Below are 27,685 nucleotides of genomic sequence, written 5' to 3'. Positions count from 1 at the left end.
ATAATGCCGCATAGAAACTGTATTACCCTGTTTTGCCAAAACGTGCACTTGAAATGTGACCACGGGGAGTGGCCACCATTGAATACGGAGACTTATAAAAATGACTAGTGATCTGTTAAAGAATGGTTTTGTACTAATTATGAATGATTATGTTATTAAAGTTTTGCTAAATAAATTTAGCAGGCCTTAGTTAGCATGAGTCGAGGCCTAGTTGCCTGGCTCTCATATTAAACGTGTTTTTCTAAACGTGCAGTATGCTGACTCGCAAAAGGACATGAACTCTTGTTTTTTCCTTCAAATTAGAAGTTGAATGAAACTATAGTAGATTCGTTCTCATGAAATTCATATTGCTTGTAGAAATGTAATAACTAAAATGCAACAGTGTAGATTAGTATATTGTACAAGGTCGTTCAAACTGGTACAGACAATGGAGCTACTGACCAAAGATGTGCAAAGAAATTACAGAAGGATGAAATCATACCGGATGTGTTACCTCTGAAGACGTCAATCATATGGACCAATAAAATGTCTGAGAACTAGTGTGGGGTGAAAGATTAATAACATAATCTGTTTTTTAATTGGCTAAAGATAGTGGGGTGCAATAATTATCCAATCAGATTTTAGGGGAATGTACAACGAAAAGGGATAAAAACCCTTGTCACCAGGAAGTAAAGAGAGAATTAGGGAGCAGGAGACCAGGAGAGTTAGTTAGGGAGATGCTAATGCGACTTGAGATAATCCAGAGACTTTCTCACTTTGCCTAGTGACTTTGCTGATTTTACTCAGAACCATCCTTGTCCTTAGTCTGCCCATTTACACTTTACCTCCTTATGAGGGAAGTGCCCCGTTTTCCCCGTGAGCTGAGTCTCTGACTTATGGCGAATCAACTGATGTCCTGAAGACGAAGACTGAACCTGAGTGCTGACCTAAACTTTAGAGGGTAACTATGACAATGAACTTGTGATTTGTCTGTTTGCTTTTCCTTTCTAGGTACCAACTGCTTACCTTTGACAGAGACCATAGCTAGATGTTTTCCAAATTGGTGTTCTAAATTGTTTTCCATGAAGCCCAACATGCCTATGCTAATCAGTGGTTAGGACAGGGGTTTACTAAACTGACGCAAATAGACAAACGACTAAATCCATGCTTTGCTGAACTAATGCGTTAATGACACTCTGATAAAGTTGATCTATGTTCACACAGTGTTATGTTTTGATGTTTGTGATTCTTGCCTTAATGAAATCTTACCAGAGTTGCCATATTGTGACTATGCTATTTTGTTTCTTGGTTTTGAGATTAACACACCTGCTCTTAGAATTGTAATCAATAGGGAATAAACCTCATAAAATTCTACTAAACTGGTGTGGTTATTCATGACTGCAAGGTCATGGTGGTGTCTTGAATTGATTAAATGACTTTGACTAAGGTGAAATGCATTGTTGTACTAAATATTGATGACATTATTGACGTACTGATTGACATATTGATTAGCTATCTCGTCCTAAGGTGTCTCTCAACTGGGTCAAAAGATTCATTGGCCTAAAACGAGTCCTGATGTGCAATGAATTATCATAAAGGGATGCGTTAACAGTATCATCCATGACATGTTGAATCAAGCCAACCATAACATGGCTGGCACACATCTCCAGCAACTTGAGCACTGCATGCATACAGATCAATCACTCCAACCAACCCTGGCTCTGCAGGTGCTTCAGGGGTCACGCTAGCAGGAGACAGCCTTCTCATTGTCTCTGAGCTAGGTCTTGACTGTTTGTCCAAGCTAACCCGGATTGTCAGGGAGACCTTGGGCCCTGAGTATTTCATTGCAGATAGAGGCCCTCATTACAACATTGGCGGTAAAAGGCGCTTACCACCGTGCAGAAGACCGCCAACACACCGCCGCGGAAATCCGCCACAGCTTTTATGACCCACAGCACGGAATCCGCCAAAATTCAGACACCCACACAAGTCCGCCACACCAAAGGTCAGTGATAAACTGTCGATAACAAAACCTCCACCGTCACGCCAACAGAAATACGCCCACACTATCACGACACACGAATCCACGCGGCGGTCTTTCAACCGCGGTATTCCATTGGCGGTACACACCGCTGCGCTCAAAATACACACACTTTTACAAAACACAGCCCCATTGGACAATTCAAAATACACACACCTGATACACATACACACACCACTACCACACACCCAATGCAATATAGAACACACACCCACATCACCCACAAACCCCTACGACAACAATTGAGAACGAAGCACAGAGAGAGACACTACAAACTACTACCAAGCATCCACAGGCACACCAGACCATCACCCACATAACGTCCACGCACCTCACACAACACACCACTACATATCAGCACACTTATCACCACACACACCACCCCACACATCACCCACACCACCCCATGGCATGGCAAAGACACCCCAGGTTCTCGGAGGACGAGCTCAGGGTCATGGTGGAGGAAATCGTCCGGGTCGAGCCACAGCTATTTGGATCACAGATGCAGCACACCTCCATTGCAAGGAAGATGGAGCTATGGCGAAGAATAGTGTACAGGGTCAACGCAGTGCGACAGCACCCAAGAAATCGGGATGACATCAGGAAGAGGTGGAACGACCTACGGGGGAAGATGCGTTCCGTGGTCTCAAGACACCAACTTGCAGTTCAGCGGACTGGCGGCGGACCCCCACCTCCTCCCCCACAACTAACAACATGGGAGGAGCAGGTCTTGGCAATTCTGCATCCTGTGGGCCTCGTAGGAGTAGATGGCGGAATGGACTCTGGTAAGTCAAATCTTAACTATTACATCCCCCACCCTACCTGCATGCCATCACATACCCCCACCCTCACCCCATCACTCCAGCTCCTCACAAATGTCCCAACATCACAAACCACTCATCCCAACACCGAGCCCTGCATGCAACACCAAAGCATGGACACCCATCACCAAAGCATGCCCACTGCACATACCCATACACCCCCCTAAACCACCATCACACAAGGTCCCACACAGGAATGCAAGGACTGAGGTACACGGTCACCCACCCATTACACACCATGGCACACACAGATGTAATAAACATCCTTTTGTACCCCTGAAGGACCCCTACCCAATGTCACCGGACAGGAGGGTCCACACATGTCCACACCACCAACAGAAGATGCCCACAGTGATGACAGCAGCTCTGTCCAACTGGATCTAGATGACCAGCCCGTACCATCGGGGAGTCGGTTCCCATCACACAGTCACAGGCCACTACAGAGCTTCCCCCTCTGGAAACACAAGCACAGCACCCACCCAGCTGGCCCATACCTCTGTCCCCAGGACACGTCAATCAGCAGTGTGTCCACCACTAGAGGGAACCTGGGGGCAGTGGGCACAAGGTCCAGGGGTCGGAGGCCCAGGAACACAGGGGAACTGGGAGGGCTGCTATGCAACAGGGGGAGGACAGACCCAGGGAACCCACTCTCCACAAGGCCCTCTCCTCCATCATGGGAGCCTACCACCACTCCCAGGAGACAATGGCAACGGTACTGGCCAAGTTTCAGGAGACCCAGCGCCTGCAGGAGGAACAGTATTTGGGCTTCAGGGAGGAACTCAGAACCATCAATTCCACCCTGGGCACCATTGTAGGGGTGCTGAAGGAAGTACTCAACACCAGGAGGGACACTGTGGCACAACAAGGGGCCCCTGACACTAGCATGGACGATGAACTGCCCACCACCTCTGCCGGTGCTAGTGGACAGGAGGCACCGCCACAGGACCACCACACCAGCACCCCATCCCCTGAAGAGGGAGAACCACCCCGCAAATGGTCCCTGGGATCCAGGAGAAAGACAGAGAACGATGCCAAGACCCCCACCAAGAAATGAGACCACCCTGAATGTCATCCTTCTGTCCCACTTTGTCACCCTGTCCATCCTTAAACTGCCCCAGCTCCACTTCCTATGCCCATTTGGGCAATGCACCTGTGAGACTAATAGACTGGACTCTGCCATGGACATTCCTCCACCATCACCCCTCACCATTTTGCAACCCCCTCCAATATTGAGCACTTAAATAAACACCCTTGAAGCACAAAACAATCTGGAGTCAGTCTGTGATTTTGGAATAGTGTATTAGCAATTACTGTGGCAAAAAGCTCTTTCAATTGTAATGTCAACATACCTATGTCACACAGCTCTAGTCCATGAGGAATCAAAGCAGATGTCACACAGTGGGACCCACATCTGTGAAATCGTAAGGGAAAGTGACAACTCAGTGACCATACACTGGGTGAAAACGACAGACAGTAGAGAGGTAGTAGTGTTAAAGTACATGTAATAGGCAAGTTTGTATTCTTACCTGTGTCTCACTGGAAATATTGCAGGATCACCAAGTTCCTGTTGTCCATGTCCTCTTCTTCTGCTTCCTCGTCTTCACTGTCCACAGGCTCCACAGCTGCAACAACACCGCCATCTGGACCATCCTCCTACAGAAAAGGCACCTGTCGTCGCAAAGCTACGTTGTGAAGCATACAGCAGGCCACGATGATCTGGCACACCTTCTTTGGTGAGTAGAATAGGGATCCACCTGTCATATGGAGGCACCTGAACCTGGCCTTCAGGAGCCCGAAGGTCCGCTCTATTATCCGTTGTGTTCGCCCATGGGCCTCATGGAGTGTTCCACTGCCCTTGTCCTGGGATTCCTCACTGGGGTCAGTAGCCATGACAGGTTGGGGTAACCAGAGTCACCTGCAAATAGCGAGGGACAACTGTTAGACACACACTAACCTGTAGCGAAAACCCCAGACTCAGACAACCATTCCCACTGTCTCGCTTCCAGGTGCTCACCTAATAGCCACACACGGTGCCTCTGGAGTTGACCCATCACATAAGACATACTGCTATTCCGCAGGATGTAGGCGTCATGCACTGAGCCAGGGAACTTGGCATTCACATGGGAGATGTACTGGTCTGCCAAACACACCATTTGCACATTCATCGAATGATAACTCTTCCGGTTTCTATACACCTGTTCACTCCTGCGGGGGGTACCAAAGCCACATGTGTCCCATCAGTGGCACCTATGATGTTGGGGATATGTCCCAGGGCATAGAAATCACCTTTCACTGTAGGCAAATCCTCCACCTGAGGGAAAACTATGTAGCTCATCATGTGTTTCAGCAGGCCAGACAACACTCTGGACAACACATTGGAAAACATAGGCTGGGACATCCCTGATGCTATGGCCACTGTTGTTTGAAATGACCCACTTGCAAGGAAATGGAGCACTGACATCACCTGCACTTGAGGGGGGATTCTTGTGGGATGGCGGATAGTTGACATCAGGTCTGGCTCCAGCTGGGTACACAGTTCCTGTATGTATGTATGTGATGTTCACATGTCTTTCCTCCATTGTCGACAGGTCCACCAGCGGTCTGTACACCGGAGGATGCCGCCATCTCCTCACATGTCCCGGCGGACGGTGCCTATGAAGAACAAAAGCGAGCACAGAGGCAACCAACTCAGAGGTACGTACCCACAGCTTACAAAGAACACGAATCCTAATCCGAAAAGTGGCCTGTATGTGTGTTGAGTCTAGGCCTAGGTATGTGTGACGCAGTTAAAAATTAAGCCATGTGGGCCCCTGAAATGGCAGCTGCCTGACCTGTAAAGTGGGACAATGGGATTTGAGATAACTGCGCTGGCGTTGTACACCGTCGCGGTAGGTGGTCGAAGACCGCGGCGCAATGCTGCATTGGTTAACATTGGACCCTATGGGTCCCAGGAGCCAATGACGATGTACGCCGGAAGTGACGGTACGCACCGCCGCGGACGTGACCGCCATTTTCTATCTGTTCAATCACTCAATACCTGATCTTCGACAGGAGAGGACCTACACTTCTAGTGCTGCTGTGACCTCGGTCTGGAAGAGACAATGGCTCGAGTGTCTGGAGAAAGGGCCCCTGCCTTCACATTGGAGGAGTCGGAGAAACTCGTGGACGGGGTCCTGCCCCAGTATATGCTACTCTACAGTCCTCCAGACAAACAGGTAAGTACACTGGGAGCATGCAGTATGGGCCTGTGTGGAGTGGGGTGGATGTAGATGGGGGAGATTGTGGCGTGCATGAAACAACGGTGAGTGCATGTGCCACATGACAAGGGTAGGGATGGGGGCCAATGACTGTGACGGTGCAGTTGGTAATAAGTTTCTCTTCCCCCTGTACAATTCATGTAGGTCATCGGCCACCAGAAAAAATATATTTGGCGTGCCATTGCCAAGGACGTCCGGACCCTGGGGGTCTACCACAGACGGAGCACCCACTGCCGGAAAACATGGGAGGACATTCGCCGCTGGAGCAAGAAGACGGCAGAGGCTCAGCTGGGGATGTCCTCCCAACGTGGGAGGGGTGCCCGTCGCACCATGGCCCCCCTGATGTTCAGGATCCTGGCTGTGACGTACCTGGAGTTGGATGGGCGCTTGAGGGCATCACAGCAGCCACAAGGGGGTGAGTACACTCTCATCCTGCTGATTTTGCGCGCAGTGGAGGTGTCTGGGTGGGGTAGGTGGGCTGTGGGTTTCCCTAGGTCAGGGCGAGTTTTGTAGGCAAGGTCCCTCCGTATGGCAGGCCATGTGGCACCACACCCCACCTCTGTAGAGTGCCAAGTACACCTAGTCATGCCCCTGTGTCATCCATGTGTGCAGATGTCGTCCATAGCCTTGTAGGCCATTTCCCAGGGATTGAACAGTGGAGCCCAAGAGCGCAGTGTAGTGCAGGGGGCTTCTCTGTCTGTCGTGTCCGCCAACGGTAGTGGTAATGCATGCACTCAAAATGTCTTTCTTCTGTCGTCCGTCCCCCCTTTTTGTGGTCTTCCTGTTCTTGTGTGCATTAGCATCATCAGGCGGAAGAGCAGTGGCACCGGAGCACGAGGGAGCTGCTTTCCACATGGCCTAGGAGGGCGAGACTACGGACTTGGAGTTCAACAGTGGGACGGAGGGCGAGGGGAACTTCACGGCGGGGACAGGAGCTGACACCAGCGACACGGACTCGTCCTCTGATGGGAGCTCCCTTGTGGTGGCGGCAACATCTGTGCCCCCCGCATCTACAGGTACCGCCGCCACCCCCCCTACCAGCACCGCCCTCCCAACAGCCCCTCAGCCTTTGCCCCGTGCCCGCTCACCCAGCAGGGTGGGCATCACCTTCGCCCCAGGCACCTCAGGCCCTGCCCCAGTCACCCCTGCTGTCCTCAGTGAGGAAGCCATTGACCTCCTCAGGTCCCTCACTGTTGGGCAGTCTACCATTTTGAATGCCATCCAGGGTGTCGAAATGCAGTTGCAACAAACCAATGCATTCCTGGAGGGCATTCATTCTGGTCAGACGGCCCTTCAGCGAGCTTTTCAGACTCTGGCCTCAGCACTGATGGCAGCCATTGTCCATGTCTCTAGCCTCCCCAATCCAACTTCCTCCACCCAGACCCAATCCCCTGTACCCCAGCCTATCCCAAGCACACCTTCAGGCCAGCATGCACACACGTCAACACACAAGGGAAGCTCAGGCAAACATAAGCACCACACATCCCACAGGCACTCATGCAAGCATCACACACATGCAGACACACCAACATCCACTGCCTCCCCCTCCTCCTCGTCTCCCTCCTCCCTCCCAGTCTCGTCTACACTCACACCTGCATGCACTACATCTACAGCCACTACTGCCATCACCAGCACACACACCACCACACCCCGCTCACGTGCAGTCACCACCCCCACTACCATTCACACGTCCCCTGTGTCCTCTCCCAGTGTGTTTGTGACGCCACCTCCCAAGATACACAAACGCAGGCACACACCCACCCAACAGCCATCCACCTCACGACAGCCTCCAGCGCATGCACCTTCACCCAAAGTCACCAAACGAACACCTCCTACAACCACAACCTCTTCCTCCACTCCCAAACCCCCTTCAGCTATCCGTCCCAGTGTCTCCAATAAACTTTTCCAACCTTGACCTCTTTCCCACACCTCCCCCACCCCGTCCGTCTCCTAGGGCCCGACTCTCCAGGTCCCAACCTAGCACCTCAGCCACAACATCTCTGGGACCAGTGGTGCCTGTAGTCACCAGAATCTGGAGTGCACTGGCCACCAGGCAGCCAGTGTGGCACGGAGCCACAGCACGGACAGTCCCCCACCTGTCAAGCATCAAAAGTTGGCCAGTGCCCGGCGGGAGAAGGGGAAGACTCCAGCCACCAAAGCCGCTCCCAGGGATCCCGGTGGGAGTGTGGAGTCAGCTGCAACACCTTCCAAGGTGGGGAAGGGCCACAAGAAATCCGGCAAGTCTGGGAAGAGCATCACAGCGGAGGAAACAGCCATCATCCCCGCTGCCCAGGAGGCCAACGCCATCATCCCCGCTGACCAGGAGGCCACCGCCAGCACAAGCCCCGCTGGGCTAGAGAGGACCGCCAGCACAAGCCCCGCTGGGACAGAGAGGACCGCCAGCACAAGCCCCGCTGGGCTAGAGAGGACCGCCAGCACAAGCCCCGCTGGGCTAGAGAGGACCGCCAGCACAAGCCCCGCTTGGACAGAGAGGACCGCCAGCACAAGCCCCGCTGGGACAGAGAGGACCGCCTGCACAAGCCCCACAGGGACAGAGAGGACCGCCAGCACAAGCCCCGCTGGTCTAGAGAGGACCGCCAGCACAAGACCCGCTGGTCTAGAGAGGACCGCCAGCACAAGCCCCGCTGGTCTAGAGAGGACCACCAGCACAAGCCCTGCTGGGCTAGAGAGGACCGCCAGCACAAGCCCCACTGGAACAGAGAGGACTGCCAGCAGCTGAGTCACTGCAAAGGAGCCCGCTGCCTCAAGAACCGCTGAACAGAGCACCGCCGCCTCAAGCACCGCTGAACAGGGCACCGCCGCCTCAAGCACTGCTGAACAGGGCACCGCCGCCTCAAACACCGCTGAACAGGGCACCGCCGCCTCAAGCACCGCTGAACAGGGCACCGCCACCTCAAGCACCGCTGAACAGGGCACCGCCGCCTCAAGCACCGCTGAACAGGGCACTGCCGCCACAAGCACCGCTGGCCCATGAGCGCCAAGGGTACTGACGCTACTGAGTCCGTCACGAGCAGGATAAAACACTCTGGGCACAGAGCCCCCTCCAGAACCAGTGGAGAGATACATCCACTACCTCTGTCCTTAGCAGGATGAAGCACTCTAGGCACCATGCCCCCTCCAGAAGCAGGGGAGACTGTCATCCACTACCTCTGTCCTTAGCAGGTTGAAGCACGCTGGGTACCATGCCCTGTCCAGAACCATTGGAGACTGTCATCCACTACCTCTGTCCTTAGCAGGATGAAGCACTCTGGGCACCATGCCCCCTCCAGAACCAGTGGAGACTGTCATCCACTACCTCTGTCCTTAGCAGGATGAAGCTCTGAGGGCACCATGCCCCCTCCAGAACCAGTGGAGACTGTCATCCACTACCTCTGTCCTTAGCAGGATGAAGCACTCTGGGCACCATGCCACCTCCAGAACCAGTGGAGACTGTCATCCACTTGAGAGACTGTGGCTTTGCACTCCCCAGGATGGAACAGTGGGCAACCCACCCACTGTATAGACTTGAGAGACTGTGGCTTTGCACTCCCCAGGATTGAACAGTGGGCATACCACCCACTGTATATACTTGAGAGACTGTGGCTTTGCACTCCCCAGGATTGAAGAGTGGGCAACTCACCCACTGTATAGACTTGAGAGTCTGTGGCTTTGCACTCCCCAGGATTGAACAGTGAGCAACCCACCCACTGTATAGACTTGAGAGACTGTGGCTTTGCACTCCCCAGGATTGAACAGTGGGCATGTGGCCCTCTCGTGGATTTAGCGTTGTGCACTCAACCGGCTGAGGTGCCCCCCCTTTCCCTCCCCCTGAGGTGCCTGTTTTCTTGCTCTCTGATGCCCCTGCAGTGTTCTCTCTGTCATGGTCGGGGATCTTGTGTGGGCCTCGCCCATACCGTGTGGGCCCAGTGTTCCACGGACTTCATTGGAGCACTACCTGGACTAAGCTTGGTGTATATTTTGTTTACGGTGTATATATATATATTTTTGCGTACTTGATTTTAATATATTACAATGGTTACACTCATTTCCTTTTGTCTTTGCATTCTTCTGGGGGGTTGGGGGGTGTAACTATAATGTATAAATATGTATTAGTGTGTGTGTTGTAGTGGGTGAGGGTGACGTGGGGGTGTGGGTGTTGCGTGTGTGTGTCCCTGTTTTTTCCCTCCCCCCTCCCCTGTGTCATAGGTGCAGTACTCACTGTTGTCTTCGTTGCCGGCATTCGTGCTCCATGTAGAGGAGCAAGAAGATGAGGGCTGGCAGGATGTGCAGCTCGGGTTCCATGGTGTCCGGATTCCTCGTGGGGTGTGTAGAGGTGAGCGTTTTCCCTTTGAAGTCCTGTTTCCGCCATGTTTTTGTCCGCGGTGAATCCGCCCCGGAAAAGGTGGCGGATTGGTAGGTTGTGATACTGTGGGCGGTACTTTGTCTTCCGCCTGTCTGTTGGCGGTGACCGCCAAGCTGTTTTTACGTACTGCCGTGGCGGTCGGAGTGTTAAAGTGGCTGTCTTTGTTGGCGGTTTCCGCCACGGTCGTAATTCCAATTTTTTTTACCACCGGCCTGTTGGCCGTCTTACCGCCGCTTTAACACCGTCCGCCAGGGTTGTAATGACCACCAGAGAACCTAATTTACAGGACGGTGGTAGCTGTACTTCAGCCAAAAATTCATCTACAGTCCCATATGCCCTCCCCATGTTTAGCAGTCCACACAGAGGACATGGGAACACTCAACACTCCCCCTTACTGCGCATCTATGTTTGGCCAAACACACATGCGCGGTAGGCTGTCTCCAGCTTGCCGGGCTCAAGAGAGCCTGCACAGGCACCCAGCCAGGACGCTCCCAGCCAGCAGCATCAGGAATGGCCACAGGGCAGGCTAGGAGCCTGTTCCCACGTGTAGCCAGCAGCAAGAGGAGCGCGGCGCAGGACCGTGCCGAAAAGGTAAGCGTCTTTTTTTATTTTTTTTATTTTATAAAATTTTGGGTCGTACCCCACCCCCCTCCTCGCACGCCGCACTGCCCCACTCCTTTTGGGCAAAGCGAACCGCGACTGCCAGTACTGCCAGCTATTTATGTGGGAATCTTAGCACTTTTCACTAGAGATGCTGCACTTTCAATGGATCGGCACTGTAACTTTACAGAAGGAAGCAGATACTGTAAACGAGGATACGAGTGTTTTGTTCTTTCCTTTTTAACTGTTGACTCCAACTGGAAGAGAGACAAGTATTGAAAGTGAGACTTCACTTTTAATTTATTTGCTTTCTTCTGCTCCATCCTTAAGCTCTTTAATTATCACTGATGATGATCTCGGGATTAATGTTCAGTTATTATGGTACTTTTACCAAAAAAAGTATAATAATAATAATAATAATAATAATGTAATACATTCTTGCCTGTCAAGGCTTAGCGAGTGGCTTGTTAGTGCATTTTTTTCAGCTTAGTTCGGTAATGACAAAGGCAGTGGGTCCACGAAAGCACACAATCCGCGTTTTCTTGTGTTAAGCAGTAACAGCAGGTCAGGAAGAATAAAGCTAAAGTTACTATGCTTTGCTGATTTCAGGTGAACTTTTGCTCACTGCCCCCAGGAGTCGAGCCTTTGACCTGGAGGGTTCCTCGGTCATGCACTCAGTAGTCACAGCTTCTATTGGACGGATGGGAAACACACCGTGAGAAGGTGAAACCATGGGTCCTAACTTTGTGGAATGCACAACTTGGCATTTGTGTACTTAATGTAGCCGAGCTCGCAGAACCACCAGCATCCGAGAAGTCTGACCCCCAGAAATTGATAGCAACGACGTGCTTGTGGGTTGTCGCATTTTTTATCTTTCATTTAGGCTCGGCTCCATTGAATAATTACCTTCTCGTGGCACCTTCAAGGAAGATGCTTGCAAATATTCTGCTCAATGGGGTTTCGTATGTTTATCGGGCTGCGAGTTGAATGATTTGCATGTTTTTTCTGAAGTACACCAAAAGAGATCGATGAAATGCTTGAACTACCCTAGACTGGTCATTCCTCCAGGCGAATACCAGTCCATGTTATTTTACACCAGGCTGGACTGTTCCTACTGGCGCAGGGACATGACTGGTTTTCCTATAGCTGGGTCCAAACTGAGGTGGACAGGTGTGCAGAATGGCGATGGACTTGGAGTAATGATCAGCAGCTAAGATTAATTCAAGCTTTCCATCTATCACTTTTTGTATACTTATTCGGCTGTGTCACTGCCCTAAAGAAGTGGCCTCCAGTAAACAATTAAGGATCTGGCTCTTTTAATGGCTTCTGCTGGGGTCTCTGCCTTGTAGATTTTTCACTAGTGCTAGGAAGCCCTGTCTGGGTAGCCAAACGCTGTATAAATCCTAAACATAAACATTAAAATAGGTTCTAGCTACCTACGTGGTCGAATTCCTTACGTTTTGAAATTACTAAAAAAGCTTTTAGAAGGAACGGTTATGTGATGTTTTTGATCAGAAAAGTAAATTAGTCAACTCTTGAAATTCTTTGTGGAGGATGGAGATGGTGTAAAATGGTAAAATGGTTAAGAGTAAGATTATGTCACTAGACACCAGTGGTTCAAAGGCTTTAAGACGGCCCAGAGCAAAAAATCAAATATGGTCATATAACGAGACTGCATGCAACTCATTTGTGGCTCAGATGGTACAAAGGCCAAAAATGTCATTCCCTATGGAAACGTGATCTTAAATATACCTACCCAGTGGCAACCACTACTGCAAGTCAACTGACTTAAATTATTTTTTTTGTGCAGGAGCGCAACCCTGATTAACCATATTTTTTGTAGGGTTATTCTGTGTTGCACCCCTGCACAAATAAAGGAATAAAGGAAAGCAACTTGATGTTCCACCTATTCGTAATCAGCATATTTGGCAGAAGCGGCTGCTCTAGGAGGCTCGCTCTATGTTAGAAAATGCACACTGTGGTAAAGTGGAACCTTTCTGAAGCATATATGTGTGGTGATTTAAACATATATACTTCAGTGATCCAGACAGCTTCTCCGAAACACATCAGGTTTGCCAATGCCTCACTTTATTGAATTAATGGAATAAATTGGTTTTGCATCATCACTTTGGAGTGCGCACTCATCTTCCTCAACAAGATGTACATTCTTTGTAATTATCTGGCTCTCACACCTGAGTGGGCACCAACGCTGACAGGGCTCAGGAGCTTGAGAACTGCAGTTAAGGTAGATAGATAGATAGATAGATAGATAGATAGATAGATAGATAGATAGATAGATAGATAGATAGATAGATAGATAGATAGATAGATAGATAGATAGATAATTTGAAGGCAGCCTGTAAATTCTAAATTTAAGTTATAACTATAAGTTTAGAATTTCTAATGTTACTATCGTTTAAGTTAAGTTTGTATAGAAAGAATAAAAAAAGATTTCCTAACAGTAACTTAGCTTTAACCTTAGTTTATTGTCATTGATTTTAAGTAGCTTCAGGTGTTATTCAGTTGAGTGTTGTTAAGTGGAGTGTGGTATATTATAATGGAGGACAGTGTCATATAATGTGGTGTTGTAGAGTGTAGTATTGCTCTGTGGAAGAAAATGGAGTAGCGCACAGTGGAGGAAAGTGTTATAAAGTGGAGAGGCATGGTACGTCGTATAGTGGAGTGGAATATCGTAGAGTGGAGTAGTGTTGTATAGAGGAGGGACATGTTGAGCAGTACAGATGAGTTTTGTACATTGAATTGTCATAGATGGCAGTGTCGTGGAGTGTTGTGGAGTAGATGCACAGTGGAATAGAGTGTTGTACAATTTAGTGGCATAGAGTGGAGTTCAGTGCAGTAAAGTGTCATATAGTTCAGTGTTGTCGAACGGACTGTTGTACAGTTGAGTGGCAGAGAGTCTTGTACCCTTTAGTGTCATATAGTGAAGTATCATACAGTGGTGTGTCATACAGCAGACTGTGGTACAGTGTTGTACAGTGGAGTAAAATGTCATGCAGTAGAGTGCTGTGTTATATAGTGGTATGTCATATAGAGGAGTAGAGTTTTGTGTCCTATAATGTCAGACAGTGTAGTGCACTGCCATAGCGTGGAGGAAAGTGTCATCACATGGCATACAGTCTATTAGAATCTTGCAGAGTGAAATTGCATAGTTTAGAGTAGGGTGTCATTCAGTGGAATGGCATATAGTGGATTGTTGTACAGTGTGGTAGAAGTAAAGTGTTGTGCAGTGGAGTAGACTGGAGTGGAGTAGAGTGCCGTAAGGTAGTGTGGAGTGAAGTATAAAAGAATAATGTATTCGCACATCATAGAGTAGAGTAGCATGGAGAAGAGAGGAGTGGCGTAGCTTAGAGTCAGATAAAGTGGCATAAACTGAAGTGGAGTCTCCTACAGTAGAGTGGAGTGCTGTGTCATACACTGTTGGAAAATGTCGTAGAGTGTTATACGATGGAGTGTATGGGCATAGAGGGGAATACAGTGTCATATAGTGGTATACAGTGTAGTAGAGTGTTGTAGGATGGACTTGTATACAGCAGAGCGTTGTGGCGCGGAGTGGCAGAGAGTGGAGTATCTTACAGTGGGGTAAAATGTCATACAGTGAAGTGGTATAGTGTACCGTGGAGAATTGTATCATGGAGTGGAGTAATCTGTCGTACAGTACAATGCCATGGAGTGGAGTAGAGAAGAGTGGTGTACCATTCACTGGAGTAAAGTGTGATAGAGTGGAGTAGCGTGCCATACAGTGCAATGGTATGGTGTGTCACTGAGTATAGGAAATTGATGTAGAGTGGAATACAGTGGTGCATAGTGTTGTAGAGTGAAGTGAGTTAGAGTACAGTAGAGGGTGGTACAGTGTGGTAAAGTGGAGTGGCACAGAGTGTTGTAGAGTCGATTGACATAAACTGCTGTTGAGTGGGGTGGCATAGAGTGAAATACAGTGTTGTACAGTGACATAGACTGAAGTACATCATTATGCAGTAGAGTAGCATAGAGTGGAATACAGTTTGATAGAGTGGGGAGGCATAGAGTGTCATAGACTGGAATAGAGGGTTGTACTGCTACGCGGAACTCCTCAAAGTGACCAAAAAAACTCTGTCACGAGACACGGAGTTCCGCAAGGTGGTGCAGTGTGGTAGGTCATGCCGTTTGCACTGATTTTTCACACCAGATGTTTGTCCTGCACTGTAAAATCAGCTCAAAAGGCACCAGGTGTAGCGCAAGAGGGCATCGTTTTTCTTCTGCCACTCGAGTAGATTTTCTACCCGAACGGCAGCTTCCTCAACTCGAATGGAAGATTTCTCAAAGCAAGCAGTAGTGACTATCTGTGACCGCCCGTGTTGAGAAATCTCACAGGGAGGTGGTCTGGAGTAAGATTTTCCTCACTTGCCCTTGCAAACTTAACATTGGCAAACGAGGAAAGAACTCCGCTCTGCTGAGTTTTTCAGAACTCTAAGCGGAGCGGGCAAACTCTGCAAATTCCGCCAGTGGAATGGAGTCCACTGACCACTCCTAGGCTCCTAGAGAAGACTCAAGTGGCATAGACTGGAGTGACATAGAGTGCAGTGTCATACAGTCTGATGTCGTAGTGTCCTATCAAAGATTATCATGGTGTAAAATAAGTTTTGCGCTAGAAATTCACTTAATTGTAATGCAAAGGAGTGCATAGCGCTGCTTTGCAATACTTAGTGTCAAGGGGGCATTCCATGGGTGGTGCATGAGCGTTCCCATGCAACCACCCATGGGTTATGACCCAAAACTCTATCTACTAAAAAAGGTAAACAGAGTGTTGCGTCAAAAAGTAATTCCCATTTCAAACTATAAGGGAGAAATGCTTTTATTTCTCCTTTCTTTTCTGACTTTACATGTGTGCTACACTGTACAACACACATACAAAGTGGGAAAAGTTTTATGCATAGTGTTTGTAGATGAAGGCTATCTTTACAGCACAAAACCTATGTTAGACTCAAGCAGATGTTGTTGCACTCTGGTGCAACGCTGTGTGCATGGGACACAGCTGCCTGATTGAACGCCAGCGCTAGAGTGAGGGGAATAGAGTGCTATATCTCTGTAAATAGGACGATCTCCTGCTCTCTACTTTTCATGCAAGCAGTGCTGCATTGTGTGAGAATTTAGTAAATCTAGGCCTCAGTTTGAATTACTCAATAATGGAGGCGGTATTTAAAAATGAATTGTTCTCTACGTCGAATGTGAGTTCTATAAATCCTGCGTTATCTGTACAGCTTGGTTACATCTTCATTTCTGTACTAGGAAGAATACCGAAATAGTGTATTTTTAATTCATAAAATGTATGTGGTTTATTATTAATCACATTAAATATTTATAATGACACGGAGAACGTGAAATTGTTCATTTTGTAAATGATTTGGTGATCTATTTACTGGGTATGGGGGCTGGTTTATATTGTGTTGTATCATTGTTGTGATTCTTCCTTTTTTTGGAGTGGCTTTACTATATTTATTATTTCTTACAGCCACAAGAAGCTGATTAACTTTTTTTAACACACCTGTCTTGAATACCGAGCTGGAATAATTATGAGAAAAAAGAGTCGAAAAGTACAAACTAAATGGATAAATAATGTTGTGTTCTACTTTTGTAGGATTTCTGTACTTTACAGCAGATGCTTTCCAGTCCCACGGTCTTGACCTGTTTTTGTTATTTTGTGAATTTCCAATGTGCTTAGGTTTTTTGAGGTTTGTTTAATGTGCTACTCTATTCACCTTGAAGTATGCTGAATTATTCTTTGTAGAAACCTTTAAAAAACTAGAGTTTATATATATTTTTGTAAATGTGTTTCCAGTCCAGTGTCAAAGAATTTAAAATGGACATCTTGATTATTGGGTACCTTTTACAAAAACTGCCTTCCAGTCGTATTAAGCAGTGTAAATATTCCTCTTCTGTGACTTGTTTTCTGGGTAATTCTGTGGCCCTAATTATTGACACATATTCCTGGGGGGATGTATGGGTAGCCCTGTTTGTTGTCATAGACTACAACACAGTGAGTGGGTCTCTGATAAGGAGGGGCATACCATACCCGTCTTACTGAACCTGACTACCATCAGCTCACTGAGTGGTAGAGGAATAGGAGCGGTGTCAGTGATAACATCATAATCCCAAGGAGAGTCACGTACTGGCCTATCCTGCAGTTTTTTAAAGTGTTCTGCCAGAATATAGCAACCTGGTCCTTCTCTCCATCTATGTGGGGCATGGATGAAATGCCTATGTATGTTACTTCCGTGTGCCAAGGAAGTGTGTGGAGTGTATCCGTTAAATATGTTTAAAACTGCACTAGACCCTATTTTTTCCTACATCCAAGTGATATCTACAGTGGACACCAGACAGAGCCCCAGACAGCAATGTGAATTACAAGGCTCCTCCAAGACATTTCCAGAAATCCTTTGTAGTGGATAAGATTTATGCGTGTAGATGAGAGAAGAATGAAGGCCCCTTTGAATCTTGAGAAGTTTCCCCTGCCGTTAATGCCTCATGGGGCACCTGATAACAAAGATCATGGCTGGAACAGTCTGAGCGTATTAGAAAAAATGCAAAAACTGCCTAAATGCAGCCACCGAGCTGACTACTGGTACACATAAATGCGACCTGAACCTTTAGCATAACGATGGAACAGAAATTTCCAGCAAGTGTGCCAAGATTTCTCTATCAGAATCTGAAGTCCCACACCAGGGATGATCTAGACAAATCTGTGCTCTGTGGTGCGGAATTCACCATTATCTTCCCTTGCAATGTGCGGAAACAGAAACATGGGTAGCTGCTTGGACCTTGTTCCTATTGAGAGAGTAGATTGGCCTCTTAGGAGGGGTCCATGTGAAAGGAAGATGCTATCTAGACGAAGGAGGTATATGAAGAAGTCAAGGTAGGATTTACTGAAGTTATCTACTAGCACAGGGTAGTTTGTTGAGACCTGGAAGCCCTGCGGTACCCATGCAGTGTTGGTTGAAACATGTTCATGGGTATCTGTAGGGCACCATGGAAATCGACTCAGTGAATATTCCACTCAAGTGACCAGGTGCCTAGAAGAACGAAGGTGCTAAAGAATCCTGGCCACACTCCATGTCCCCACTGAAGAACCACAGTACCAGAAGATGAACTGTAGTGAAGAAGAAATCATCACTCACTGTTGGAGGGGGCTTTGAGTAACAACACTTTGTACTCACAACTGCGACTTGGGTTGGTTTGGGTTTGACCTGGGTTGATCACCTGATAAATTAGCAAATCCTTTGTGCATACTATATTAAAGCATGGGGTCCTCAGAGGATTAGCATGATGTATGTACTAAGTTGTGCGGCCCATTTCAATGAATCAGGATCGCCTACAGAAAGGCTGAAGTATTATCTCACACTGGTTCACGTAAATTCTGAATCTACTTGAGCCGGTGTGAGGCAATACTTTGGTTGTCCTGATTCAAAGGATTCACTAATTGATCAGGAGATTTTTAGGATGCTAATGTTTTACGATGCTACCCAGTGGGGCACTATGGAAGGTTTGAATGGGCTCATACTTATAGTTTTAATCCTGAGGAAGACCCATTTGGATGTTTACAGTAACCCATACTGACTGCAGGGGTCGAAATGCCAACACATTAGACGATACAGCTTGTATTACTTACACCCAGTTGGGAAGAAGAGAATGACAGCAACAAAGAGTGCAATCAACTGAAACGTAGAAAAGCTTCAAAAATATTTGATAATTTATTGTTCAAGGACTCTAATAGGTTGAAGCAATTTTTTGCACTTCATGAGCACTTTGTCACTTTTGCACAAGAAGATCCAGCCCGATCTTGACCTATTGTTACAGTAAAGGAATGTAAATTTGTCAGATAATATTTTTTGCATACTCTTTTGAAACAAAGATTGAGCCTTGTGTTTATCATTAATGAAAAATAATGTTTGTGACAGGGGACTGGGATGCTCCCTCGTCTGTAATGTTTGAAAGATGTTTAGTGAAGGATGGAGTCGCAATTTCAAGCGGTGTCCCTGTCTTTCCCTATGAGCTCTCCTCAGTGCAAGACCGAAATGTGCACTGGCACTAAAGACAGTGCACTGAGGAGAAGGCAGACTCAGTGCAAACCGAGACAGTTTGCCCGTTGTGGTTAATTCGGGCCTAGATAAAATTACAGGCTAGATGTTGGGCAAGAATTATGAATCAGCTCTGTCAATAACAGGGGCCTGAAGAGTACTTAAAGAAAACAAATATTAATAAGTGGTTTTAGAAAGAGGAACGAAGTTCGAGAATTTCATTATAATTTAATCCTGAGTTGTATCTTCGGACAACATTATAATTTTACTCATAAACAGGATATCCATATGTGGTGTATTGGAGCCGCGCCGCGCGCAGGTCTCCACGGAGATGCCGAGGGAGAATCCTCGTACGGTCTCCGAGGAGATGCGCGGCTCGCGGTCAGGGGGAGACAGTTGGAGTGGATCGGAGGACGGAGAAGCTGAGTCGATGGCTGGGGCATTATAAAAATAAACGTACCTTTCTTTACATGGTCTCGTTTGATTCCTGAGCCCTAGGACTTTACACCATACGATGCAGTATCACTGGTACTCAAGCTGCAACATACCAGCTCTGTTTGTTTTTTATGGGCGAGCACAAAGCGTTCCGTCCCATTCTGTAATCTCTCTTTGGGCTTCCAACCACACCCATGTCACGTCAGTCACTTTCATTGGTTGGTGCGCCTGCCTTTTAAAATCAGCTTGCTTTCATACGTCATGCCTTTTCTGGTGTTTAGCCCACCTACACAGCACCGGTAAACTACTAAAAACAGACGAGGCTCGATGTTTTCAGCATGGTGTCCGGACTACTTTATGTGTTTATTTTCCACGCAGCGCAATCGCGCTGCATTTTTTTTCTTTACAACGCTAAAAGCTCTAACTCAAGCAAATGCAAGACCCATTACATTCAAAATGCTTGTTTTCTTAATGTAGTGCATAAAGCTGCCACATAGCAATGAACATGCACTTGCGACTGCTAATCTCTTCATTATACAAGCACAAATACGTTACTAAACCTCTTGCTCTGGGTAAAAACTACAATACGTGTTTATCTTTATGACTGCAGCTAGAATTACATTTCATAGGTGACCAAAAAAGTGAACATCCCTTTTATAAGCTCATTAACTCATGTGAATTTAAATACCTTTTAAATATTGTAAACACCCTATTATTAGCACACATTTTGAGGTTTGGAAACCTAACCCAAGTTTAGCTGCTTGAACGGAGCAAAGTTATTAAATAGGAGTAGATAATTTTACTTGATCTGACGCACATCCCGTGGACATGCATTGCCAGACGTTGCGTTTTACATGTTCCGCACAACGTAAGCCTAAGTGTGTGTTTTTGTGTGTACTGCCCTGAGTATGTGGGTATGAGGCTGTGGCCCTGATTTATACTTTTTGACGCTAAACTGCGCTAACGCAGTTTAGCATCAAAACGTTTACTGCCGGCTAGCGCCATCCCAAAATGCCGGCCAGGCGTCATATTTATGGTATGATGGTAGCTGGCGGTAAGGCCTAGCTAGCGTCATAAAAAAGGGCGCTAGCCGGGTGGGGAAGGCGTTAGGTGACCAGGGGGGTTAGCATCAAAGGATGACGCTGGTACAGGCAGAGGCATAAAAATGTCTCTAACCAGACTAACGTAATTTTCTGACGTTAAAACGTTGTGGACATGACTCCTGTCTTCGTTAAGACAGGAGTCATGCCCCCAACCCCCAAATGTGCATGCCCAGGGGACATTTGTCCCCTGGGCATGGCCATTTGGCCAGTGCCATGTAGGGGATGCCAAGTTTGGCCCCCCTACATGGCACTACAGAAAAAATAAATATATAATACTTACCTATACTTACCTGGGATGGGGTTCCCCCATCCTCCACTGTCTCTCTGGTGTGGGTGGGGGTAGGAAGGGCACCTGTGGGCTCTTTCCATGGTCTCTGACCATGGAAAAAGGCCCACAGGTCCCTTAATGCCTGTCCAGACCCAGGCGTCAAATAATGATGCTAAGCAAGCTTAGCGCCATTTTTAAGGCCCCCCCCTCCCCTTGTGCTTGATTTTAGCACGGGGGTGTATATGGCGCTGAGGCCATATTGTCATTTTTTGCCCAGGAATGCCTACCTTGCATCTCATTGACGCAAGGTAGCTTTCCGCAGGCAAAAAATGACTTTAACTCCAATATTTTGGCACTAGACACGTCTAGCGCCAAAATAAAATATGGAGTTAAGTTTGCGTTGAATTAGCGTCCAAAAAAATGACGCTAATTCAGCACAAACAGAGTATAAATATGCCCCTGTGTGTGTGTGTGTTGGGAGGGTGCAGATATGTGGGTGCAGCGGTGTTTATATGTCTTTGTGTGCATGCGTGTGTGTTCTTTTGTCTCCCTCAAACATTATGGGGCTGATTTCCAAAGGTCTTGGTTTAGGCACCTGAAATGCACATTGCATAATTTACGCTCCTACTTGTGCATAATTACTACTTCTATTTGGGTACTCAAAGACACTCTAATGTGACTCGTGTGTAAATTGTGCATTTTATATTGTACTTCAGTATCTGAACAATACACAAGTTCATTGGTGAGTTACGGCTAATTTGGTACCTCAATATGTGGATAGTATAAGCGAAGTATAAATGTTGCATGCAGTGGGTTAAACAATGTAGTATTTATGTTTTATTTTCACAGTACAGATTTGTCCCGTTGGAAAAGTTTTACTGTATAAGGCATAATTTCTTACATATAACCTTCAAATCTTTACCACTGGTTATATATTCCCACTACATATGCCAAAACCATGTTGGTGTCCATTACTTATTTAAGCGAGCGTGATAAGTAAATATATGTAATTTTGTAGATATCCAAAACGTAATCTGTTGTGGGTGGTAACCTAATTTGCATTCGATTTTATTGGCATATTCTCAAAATCTCTAATGAGAATGCCTGTTTTTCATATCGCCTTAGAAAGTACCCATGTGTCATATTTTCTTATGTTGTGTACAGTACGGGCATAGGTATGAGTAATGAAGCGGGTACACTTGAGCCAGGGCCTAGTGAAGTGAGAGGATCTTTCCACCCCTGTACAACAAATATAGATGGTTTTCACTACCAAACCCATTTCCTTAATTCCATTGGGATCCATCGTACCCTTGCTATACTACTGGTTTTAAAAACACACACTGTTCATTTACTCATGGACGACTCTTGCTTGAAGCATGGCTTCAGCGAGGCAAAGGCTGACAAAAACATTGAATATAATTTGGGACTCGTCCCATATTGAGATTACTGCAAAAGATATCACAGAAATTTGGCCTCATCAATAAATAACGCAGACTTAACCCTTGAACTAAGCAGTCTTACAAAAATCGTAGGGTATTTGATGATATGGAAATCTCAGCATTCATCCGTTCATCTCCTTGTTGGTTGCTCTGTCCATATACCCACCCATTTATCCATCCACTCATTCAATCCGCCAATACATCCTTTCACCCAACCCACATATCTCCCAGCCTACCCTTCTACAAATCAATTCAACCTATCCATTCACTCAACCATCGAGTCACCCAAACCATTCATCCATTCATTCACCACCCCACCCATCCTTTCACACACCAAACAACCCACCCATCCTTTCACCAGCCCACCAATACCTTCACCCACCAAACCCACCCACCCATTCTTTCACCAACTAACCCATCCAGCCACCTATCTTTTCACCCATCAACCAACCCACCTACTCACCCCCTTACACCTACCAACCCACCACCCTTTTACCCACCAATACACCCATTCACATACCCACCCATCCAAGGCACAAGTTGGGAATGCACCCACTACTTTCACCAGGTGAATGCTGTCCACCCTGCCAAGTAGTTGGGGCCCACTGAAATATGCTGAACCTGTCCCAATGTAACTGTCAAAACACCAGGACACAATCAGCAGTGCCTGCACATTGTCTGCTTTCCCTCCGAGCAGCAAAGTGCAGGTAGCTTTGAAGGGGCTTTGTTATTGTAAATTCCAGCTGGGCCAGAACAAGGGGTCATCAGGTATTCTTTTGTTCAGAGTATCCTGGCTGGGAGCTATTTGAAGCCTCACACCAAGATGCATAGGAAGGGAAACAGCGACACACAGCTTGTTAGCACTTCACAGTTACTTTAGAGAGGCATGTTTTTGACTATTTTGACCAGTCCCTTATATAAGAGATAAGCATGCACTGTAAGGATATCAGATGTGTTGGTCTGCCCCAATAGTTACAAATTATTTAAGTGCCACTATTTTGTTTTGCTTCTTTTTAGCACTATTAATCCCAATGTAGAGTGTTGGAGCCCTTTACATCACACATACACATTGTACACTGATAATAAATCATATGTGTGTAAATCAAGTAGTACAGGATGCCTTACAGAAGACAGTTATGGTTGCAAGGTGTAGAAATGATGTCCTTCACAATTCACTGTGTTACATTAGAAGGATTGCAATGTATGAACTGCACGTAACAAAAGGAACTCTGTAAACGCAGTAAACCACTTACCTATCTACATAAAATAAAAATGTGTCATCTGCATGTTACATGATGTTCTTACCAGGAGACATGTTAACCCTCTATGGTACTTTGATTCAAAACTGGAACTAGACAAAACACAGGCCTTTCCAGAAAATGTGTTCTTTCAGAGTTATTTTACCATTATTCCCTGAGCTTTACTGGGCACACAAAGAACTGTGCAGCGGGTGCCTTAACCCCATAAGAAATTTTAATTTGCAGACTTTGCAGTTTAGTAGAACACATTTACTGCCTTCGTTCTCCTTGTTGCCTGTTTGTGACAGAGTTTAAAAAATAAATGTATAAACTGAGGCAGCAATATATTGTGTCAGGGTTGGTTTGCTATTTTGGCACAACCTCGACACCAAATCCAATTTGTTAAATCTCGTACTGCACTTAAATGTACTAATTGAAGACTAAACATACACACGGGGCCTTAAGATCCGATGTTATTTCTTATGATGTTACTTCCTCAGTGGGGTAATGAAATTTGAGGAGGCCACCCTGCAAAATACATGGTGGGGACCCCCCTCACCCCGGACCCAGTCAGGAGCTCTTAGACCAGTGGCCCGCCACCAACGCACAGTGCCAGAGGGAGCCCCTTGGAGCTTGGGCCCCACCACACCTCAGGGGCTATAGCTCCGCCATTACACTTCCTGTGAGGTCAAGGGTTGTGACTTCACTTCCTGTGATACCACATGCGATGTCAGGTGCCATGATGTCACTTGCATACTGCCTAAGTTGCTTAACACCCCCCCCCCCCCCCACTTCTTTTTTTAGGACTTGTGCCCTGCATCCTTCCATCTCTCATAAAAATAAACAACACGTAAAGTGTAATCTTACCTGAGGTCCATGTCTCCATCTATCCAATAGCTGATGATGTTGGAGAGGATTCCTCCCGGGCAGCACCCCATGATGAGAACAGCTACGGCCTGAGCCGGCTTCACAGAAAAGGTGACGGCTAAAATGGAGGCGGTTAGCGGCATGAGGCCAAACTGGCACACCAGCCCGAGGACCACCCCGCAAGGCCTGGTGAGGTGGGTCAGCACCTTCTTCGGCTCCACGGTACAGCCAAGAGAAAAGACCACCAGACCCAGCATGACTGTCAGCACCACACCAAGCACTACAGCGGTAACTTCATCTCCCGCAGCCCGAAGGGCCAAATCGCCGCAGGTTTCATTCTGAAGATTCGAGGAAATATTAGTGCAGTTTCTCAACATCTTTCTTCGAAAGTTTGCTTGAAAATGAACCACTGAAACTGCCGCAGCACCGTTCTCGGGGGGTGGCACGCCTCCAACTTTCCCACTGTCGGTGGGGGCTAAGCGGAAGGAATGCCTGTCACTATTGGTTACCTTAGTACTTCAAATAATCTACTCCTAATTAATTCTCACGGTTTTACTAACGCAAACAGTAGCGCTTCTGTTAAACACGAGAGGCTCCACCCATTCCCGAGGGGAAAAACAACAAATGTTTGCTATGTTTTTTTATTTACCCATGCCAAACTCTCGTGCGGTGCAATTTGAGAAGACAGTGAGGGGGATTCGGGTGCCAAAATTTGTGTAGTGAAAGGTTCGGATTGAAAAACGAAAGTTTCTTGTTCTTAGATTCTTCGGAAGGGCGACATTATTAGAAATATATGTCATTAAAAGCAGGAGACATACATTCAAGAACTGTGCCACAACATTCTAAAGACGTAACTAATGTTCAGGCTTTCGACAAATTGCAACACAGCGCACGCTTGACAATGCGCATTTCCCCCCACCGTTGTGGTGTAACGACAGCTGAGCGCCCCCACATCCCCAAGGCAGGATAAGGGGGCCCATCACCCGACCGTTCTTTCATTACATTGGTTGCACTTTGCACAGTCCCATGTATCCTTCCCGCAGCTGCCGTCTATAAAATCTATTAGACCTTTCTAAAAAACATGCCTTAAACAAGGTCAGTCATTGTAATGACAACATAAGATTCTAGAAAAAACTTTACATCTAAGTAATTACATCATCTAACCTACAGTCCTCCAGAAATCTGGCTATCCAGAGAGGGCTGTACCCAAATTATCACCATCTGCACCCCGTGATGATTTTGTACGCGCTGCTGTTCAGGGAAGGTAAGTAAAAAGGCAAAGAATTCACCACCCCAAGGTGGACAGTTTAACCCCCACAGTGCCTAGGAACAAGCCACATATTTTCTCGGCATTGCTCTGATGCTGAGAACTGGAGTTTCACCCCTGTAGAGCCTGGAGAAAAGTCATACATTCTCACAGGATAAGCCTGTGGATAGCATTTACTACCCTTCGAGGCACGTTGTAATTCCCAAGGACATTAAAAGGGCGAGGTCCCAGGCCCGAGACAATGCAGAAGACTTCCCTCTGAAACTGAAATGAAGACAGCAATGCCTGCTGATGATCTTTTAATTTCAGCCCGAGGAGAACAGGTGCTCCTAGAGCCAGATCACCTTCAGTTGCACTGAATCTATTCATAAAAATAATAACTTTTAAACAAGCAGATTTTTTCTAAAAAAAACCTCTTCTGCAGTACATCGGTGGCGTTCCCATGGGTTTTGATGCTTCCACAGATTTACAAGTCCCTGTAAACCTGGAGATGCGCCAAAACCTTACACATCTCCAACGGAGGCGCAAAAAGCTGAAATACCTTTATTTTGCCAAATTTATTCCTATATCTATGTGTGCTGCATTCTGCATCACAGATAGAAAGAGGAAAACAACTTTCCAGGATTGTTTTTGTGCAGGAAGGAGCCCCTTTCTGCACAAAACAATCCTGCCACCAACACCATGCTGCAAGGTGCTGCATTTTTGCCAGACTGCAGAAACAATGCCAGCGCAGTGGAAAAGGACAGGAATGTGCCATATTGCATAGATTCAGCACATTCCTGCCCGGCATCAAAATCCCATAAATATGGGCCACAGAGTATATTCTGACAAGTGCACCCTGAGCTGTATTATCCATAGATGCCTTTAAAAAGTGCAATATTGCAAAAGGCGATACGATTAAGTGATTAATAGTGATTTTAAACCTAAATCTAGGTACATACCTATGCTTTCACATGATATGATTGATGCTTTTCAAGAGGCTGTGGTATCTGAATTGAAACATCTAAGAACCAAGGGCACAAGATCTAAGCATAATATCAGCTGGGCAAAACACAAGGGAATTGAGTCTCTATCTAAGGATAAAGAGGAAGTAATACGCCCTGATGATAAAAGAGGAAATGTAGTGATTTTACCTATGGATTTGTATTTGAAGGAAGCCCATCTGCAGTTAAATGAACCTGGATGTTATGAGAGTATAACAACTGCAGAGTACAAAACACAGTTACAGAATACAGGGATTTGTTGAATGTGTGGACAAGGGTATTACTGAAGTTGAGGAATACAAATATTTAAAGAATTGTCATCCCAAAATCCCTTTTCTATACTTACGTACTAAAACACATAAATCCCTAGTGAATCCTCCCGAGAGGCCCATTGCATCTTCAAGAGAAAGCCTACTTGAAAATACTTCCAGATATATTGACTTCTTCGTAAGACCTTTTGTTAATGCTCTTCCTGCACATTTTGAGAAAACGAAGAACTCCCTCAAAAAGACTGAGACGATACATTAGGAGGAAGATTTCCTCCTGGTGACCCTGATGACCCTGGATGTCAAATCTTCATATACATGTATTAAACACGAGGATGGAATCAGAACAACTGAACATTTTTTGAAAGCCCAACCCATTTCACTTTATTCCCACACTCCGATGGTACTTGAAATGATGACATTCTGCTCACACAATCACATTTTCATGTTTAATGGAGAGCATTACAGACAGATACAGGGTACAGCAATGGGCACCTGTTTCGCCCCAGCCACGCCAACTTGTTGATGGGCTGGTGGGAGGTTGATGGGCTGGTGGGGGGAGCTGGTGTCCACCACCCCAGAGTTTGAAGCAGACATGGAAAGAGTTGTGATGTGGATGAGGATTATCGATGACCTGTTTCTGGTCTGTTAGGGTAATAAAGAACAAGGCGATGACTTTGTGAAAA

The 27,685-nt window shown here is 46.7% G+C and overlaps 1 protein-coding gene across 2 annotated transcripts in view; it reads right to left on the bottom strand.

Annotated features, from left to right (window-relative positions):
• Window positions 1–24,988, bottom strand: part of SLC10A6 (solute carrier family 10 member 6) — a 118,960-nt gene extending 93,972 nt beyond the window's left edge. For both annotated transcript variants that reach the window (XM_069236055.1, XM_069236065.1), the window contains exon 1: window positions 24,484–24,988. In XM_069236055.1, coding sequence (XP_069092156.1) covers window positions 24,484–24,860 — 377 coding nt within the window. In that variant the 5' untranslated portion in view covers window positions 24,861–24,988. The remainder of the gene's footprint in view (window positions 1–24,483) is intronic.
• Between the last annotated feature and the right edge of the window lie 2,697 nt (window positions 24,989–27,685).

Source organism: Pleurodeles waltl, chromosome 1_2 (assembly GCF_031143425.1).
Source record: "Pleurodeles waltl isolate 20211129_DDA chromosome 1_2, aPleWal1.hap1.20221129, whole genome shotgun sequence".
Taxonomy (NCBI): Eukaryota; Metazoa; Chordata; class Amphibia; order Caudata; family Salamandridae; genus Pleurodeles; species Pleurodeles waltl.
This window is presented reverse-complemented; position numbering and strand designations above follow the sequence as displayed.